This window comes from Lycium ferocissimum, unplaced genomic scaffold (genome assembly GCF_029784015.1).
Source record: "Lycium ferocissimum isolate CSIRO_LF1 unplaced genomic scaffold, AGI_CSIRO_Lferr_CH_V1 ctg16306, whole genome shotgun sequence".
NCBI classification, from domain to species: Eukaryota; Viridiplantae; Streptophyta; class Magnoliopsida; order Solanales; family Solanaceae; genus Lycium; species Lycium ferocissimum.
This window is the reverse complement of record NW_026716528.1, coordinates 11,361-16,858: the sequence shown is the minus strand read 5'-3', so window position 1 is coordinate 16,858 and position 5,498 is coordinate 11,361. Positions and strand designations below refer to the sequence as shown.

The 5,498-nt window shown below is 37.7% G+C and overlaps 1 protein-coding gene across 1 annotated transcript; it reads right to left on the bottom strand.

Moving 5' to 3' along the window:
• Positions 1-363: 363 nt before the first annotated feature.
• LOC132042577 (mitochondrial import receptor subunit TOM40-1-like) lies at positions 364-5,154 on the bottom strand. Its single transcript, XM_059433100.1, has 6 exons — positions 4,708-5,154; positions 1,257-1,338; positions 1,040-1,139; positions 863-958; positions 700-750; positions 364-508 (listed from the first exon to the last, which is right to left on the bottom strand). The coding sequence occupies exons 1-6, from the start codon at positions 4,820-4,822 to the stop codon at positions 434-436; spliced, it is 519 nt and encodes a 172-aa protein (XP_059289083.1). The 5' UTR covers positions 4,823-5,154; the 3' UTR covers positions 364-433.
• Positions 5,155-5,498: the final 344 nt, after the last annotated feature.

The window sequence follows — 5,498 nt, the reverse complement described above, 5'->3', positions numbered from 1 at the left end:
AACTGACCCACCCTTGTGGGTGAGGCATTATATATGTTCTATTTATGCAGGATTGTAAAATCGTAACCAAACACCGGAATTGGTGTGCTGAATTTTAAATAAAGCAACTAAAAGCAATCAAACATGGTATTAGCTATGCTAGTTTTAATACATGAATAACTTCCTTCCTACCCAGCATCCAATTAGCCCCAAGTGATTAGGCATTACTTAGATTTGTACTCTTAAACATGATAGTAAACTTGGATAGCCAAAATTGAGTCGCTTCAAAACTCAAGATACTTCATGCAAGTAGTGGAACGCCTGAAGCTTTTAGGCTGTTAGTTACCATGAATGAACAAAGAAATTCTTAAGCATTTCAGCCTCTCATGATTTAAAGATTAATTTCTTTTCAAGTTAATCTCTTTTGCCTTTGTCAAGTGACAGATAACAAATTTTACTTCACCTGGATGTAGCTGGCTCCAAATAATGCACCATTCCCAAGTTGAAACTGGGACCTGTGATCTTTTCCCTGTATAAGAACAGTAGACAAGCACATACTACTGTCAGTAACACCACCTCTAGCGTGTTGTGTTCGTATTACCACTTGACTACTACAACAACAAGACAATATATCATGGCATGCCAACATTAAGCATCAATATTTTCTTAGTATTGCACTAGAAAATCCATGAATGTTTTACATGACAGAAAGAGAATTACCTTGTAATCGAAATTAACCATGCCATGCGACATATGTGGCTCACCGGTCAACTGGTAAGAAGAAAACCGATAGTTATTTTCTTGATCTTGTGATAGAATCTAGATCAACCGCTCCACTTACATCATCAAAGAGTGGGCAACAAATTGGAACTCGAAAATTTACCTGACCATTAGCCTTCAAGGTAAGATTCTCAGATAAATCACATTTTACTCTAGCATTCACCCTTCCATCCGTCATTACTCTGCCGAAAAGCATCAGCTGTGAACAGTAATTACTCCATCATTAGATCCTCACAATTCAAAATTCAAACACTTGAAAAGGACACTATCGAGAACACACCTTTGGATCTATAAAGTTAGCACCAAACTCATAGTGAGCAGTTGGAATTTTGATTGTCTCCGTGGACTGTGAAGGAAGTTCTGTGGGCCCCATAAGTACACTAACAACAAGTAGGAACCAAATTTATCTCATCACCAAGACAACACACATCCCCTCCAGGAAAACAGAAAGCATAGCAATAAGTCTGATGTGTGTTTCTAGAAAGACCAAATCTAACCTGTGACTGAGTGAAAATCTCTGATTAAGTCCTTTAGTGAAATCAAAGCGCAACCCTTCAAAAAGTTCTGGCTTTAAAGACACTGTCAATGAAAGAAAATGCAATGATTAATGTGCCTCTTTCCAAACACATCCACACACAAAGGAACCAATTGTAAAGGAATCCATAAGGAAAAAAAAAATCAATAAGTGGCAGATTGATAGCTTAGAGCAATCTAAGCATATGATATAGATATAGAAGGAGCAGAGATGCTAAAACTGTCATCAAAACCCTAATTAACTTGATGATGATTTCAAAGAACTGGTTTAAGGTTTTATTTCTAAAGCATTGACAAGTGCAAGATTTCATATCACTGACAAACCTTTGGAAAGGATACTCACCATGCTGTTCATGGAAGCACACTAGTAACATTATGTGTGACCAAAATACTTCTATTTTGGTAGAATAACACTTATCATTCGGAAACCAAACAAAGGGCATTTGATTAATTTATTGGAATTGATAAAATTAGGACTTCATAAAGAAATTAAGTCTATATACCATGTTCAAATTACTCGAATTACTATTACTGATAAAATTCGATAAAATCCATATCCGTAAAATAAAGGGGAAATTTTTTTATGGTAAAAAATCGTGATTTTTTTCTTCTTAAATCGAATTAGAATGAAACAGATTCATTCAGTAACTTTCACAACAAACAGAATTTCACCTCCTGTGATGAAGGGCCCGTCTAAATAGGGTATTACAAATTCCCCATCCCATCTCATTCCCTTGTCAAAAAGAAAAAAAAAAAAAAAAAATTATTCCCCCTCTCATTAGGGGCGGAAAACAAATCGAACTCTCAATGTGATACAACCCTTTCAATTTTAGTTGGGAAAGAACGGCGAAGTCCATCCGAACCGCCCACTGAAGAATAAAAGGAGATTATAGTTAGTTTCCAAATAAATTCAAATAATACATCTGTTGAAATTCCTGCAGCCACTAAAAATAAGGAAAAAAAAGTATTAAGCTGGAATTGATCCCTATTCCTCTAGGTAAATCACATAGCATTTAATAAAGTGCACCATTTAGCCTTTTTGAAGAATGGGTTCCGGCAGATAATATTATATCAATTTTAGAAAATATGTACATAGATATCTTGGTGATGGATGGACTGAGGCGACAAATTCAAGATGAGGTGTCATGGTGTATATTATTCGCGGATTACATGGTTCTGATTGATGATACTCACAACATTAACGCTAAAAGATCCTTGAGGTTTGGAAACAAACAGCGAACCAATGAGTCTAAAGGGTTCAAGTAGAGTAGGACCAAGACATCAAAACCCTAATTAACTTGGAGATTTCAAAGCAAGTTCGGAGACGTAACGCAAACCTTGAAAGCGATACTCGTGGAAGTGAGGCTTGGTATCTAGGCCATCCAAAGAAAGGAAGTTTCAAGTAACTTGGGTCTTTTATCCAAGGAAATGAGGAAATTGATGATGATTTCACACATCGTATTGGTGCTGGGTGGATGAATTGGAGGCTCGCATCCTGAGTCTTATGTGATAAGAAGGTACCACCAAAACTTAAAGGCAAGTTCTACTGAGTAATGGTTAGACCAACTATGTTGTATGGGGGTCGAATTGATGGCACTGCGTAAATCACAAGTTCAAAAGATGAAAGTTGCGGAAATGAGGATGTTGTGGTGGATGTGTGGGCATACTAGGATGGATAGGATTAGAAATGAAGATATCCGGGACAAGATGGGAGGAGTGGCCTCGTTGGAGGACAAGATGAGGGAAGCGAGGCTGAGATGGTTCGGGTGTGTGAAGAGGAGATGCACAGATGCCCTAGTGCGGAGGTATGAGAGGTTGGCTATGCAATGTTTCAGGAGAGGTAGAGGTTGGCCGAAGAATAATTGAGGAGAGGTGATTAGACAAGACATGATGCAATTCCAGCTCACCGAGGTATGGAGGACACAGATTAGGATAAAAGGTTAGTAGATAGTTGGGTGTTGTCCCGTTTATCCTTTCAACCTATTAGTCATAGTATTACTCTTGCAGCTTCTTGTACTTTCATTTCTACTACTATCTTTTGTTTCTTGCACATCAATTATCTTACCACAAATTATCGCATTAATTTGTGGTAGTTACAGCTCCTTTTTTTCTTCAGATTGCTCTATCATACTTTTTATAATATAAGGCTTATTCGCTACCGTTATTTATGTTTTTATACTGCTTTGTATTGCTTGTCCTTGTGCCGAGAGTCTAGCGACAACAGTCTCTCTATCTCCTAAGGTAGGGGTAAGGGCTGAGTACACTCTACCCCTAGACCCCACTTTATGGGATTTCAATGGGTATGTCGTTATTGTATGTACATGTATACGGTAAAAACCGGACAACGTTTGTCCGGTGAGAACCGGGGGAAATAAAGGAATGAAGACAAACAAGAGCGCCGAGCCGGCTAAGCTTTGATTAAAGTCGCGTGCCCGATTCGACCGTAGTAATCAGGTCCCAGATTCTATGACCGGTCGACGCGGCCGTTTGTCCGCCTCAAACATAGTCGAACCGGGCCGTGTCGTTAGCCCGTTTCTTCATGTCCATTCGTATCGTGCCGTTGGTCCGGATAATCGCTTATTTGCCCGCTGCCGTGGTAATCTGCTGTTAATTGCTCGACAATATACGACGGTGTCGTACCGTACGACCTAACCTTATCCATATTAGGTTTTCTTTATCCTAAAAGGGCTCCATAATGTATAGAAGGCCCATAAAGGAAAACTATAAATAGGGGGGCATTCCCTCACTTTAGGGGGTTGGCTTTTCAGATCCAAGAGCTTTGTACTTTGAATATATATATATTAAAATTCTCTCTCACTTTGATTTCTTGTATTTTGGTCCCATGTTTACCTTAAATAATTCATAGAATCACTCCATTCAACATTGCACGGATTATATATAAAATCTTAGCTTAAATATATAATTCCCAAATATCTTTGCCCAATTAATAGCGTACCAACTCATACTTAAGCTGTTTCATAAGTAAAATATACACATAAACCTTTTGTTCATCAAAGAATAGATTAAAGTGCCACATATCCTATACCTCATTCACAAATTTAACTTATTATCCAGTTTCGGGTAAAACAAAGACATAAGATATCCAATTTAGCGGAGAAACCATGGGTTCAGGTGCACCATATTTTGCACAGCCACTGCTCTTTACCTTAAATGCAAAATCTGTTGACAGATTCTACTGAATTCATAAAACACATTCACAAAGTAAATGGCTATTAAACCCTTCTCTCCGAGCATAAACAATAATAATAATGGGTAGAAACGGCAGTGTCTCTCTGAAATGAAGTCAATTGCATGCTCCAGTTCTTAAAATACTTTAATGAATAAGCACTGTATATAGAATAATAAAATCTCAGGAGTAAAAAAGACATTGATAAAGATGAGAGTGAGACTAACTGAGAGCTTCGCGATGAATTTCTTCATAGGGAATAGGGCACGGCAAGTTGAGATAATCAACTTTCTCCGCCGCTGCAGGAACTGTCGTTGTAGGAGGAGGGACGAGAGTTGCCATTGCAGATTATTGCTTCTGGATCCAAATGTGATAAATTTGAAACCAAAAAGCAATTGAACCAAAATAAATAAGTAACAAAAGAGACAGAAGATGGTGATTGTCTCCTTCGCAGACTGCGGCTACGTGGAGGGAAGAGAGCTCAGTTAGTGGGGATGTAAAACCCTTCGCCCAACTACCAAGAAACCCCATTCGGGCCTAAACCCGGCCCCTTTTTATGCTGTCACGTTTCATTAATTTCTTCGCGGCGCCTCAAGTATAGCTTTGACGACCGAATTTTACTTTTATCTTGCCTCTACTTTTCTTTTTCTTTTTCAATTTCATGTATAGTGGCCGTGGGAGCAAACAACTCACAAGCTTCTTTTTTTTTTTTTTTTCTTGAGAACTCTTTTTTCTTTTTTTATAATGGTAACATTCTATGTATTAACAGATATACTGTATCAATTGCATAGTCCCTCAAATCAGACAATTACAAAAAAGAGAAAAACTTCCTTTATGTTATAAATCATTTGTCAAGTTGTATTTTGGATGTATTATTAATGATCATAGAACTAGAAGTGTATATTGTACCACTTGATTTAAAGTGATAAATACAACTTGCACTTGAAAGTTGTATCTTAATTGTACCAAGTTGTATATATTGTAGATTTAGAGGCAAAACTCATCTATAAATAGAGAG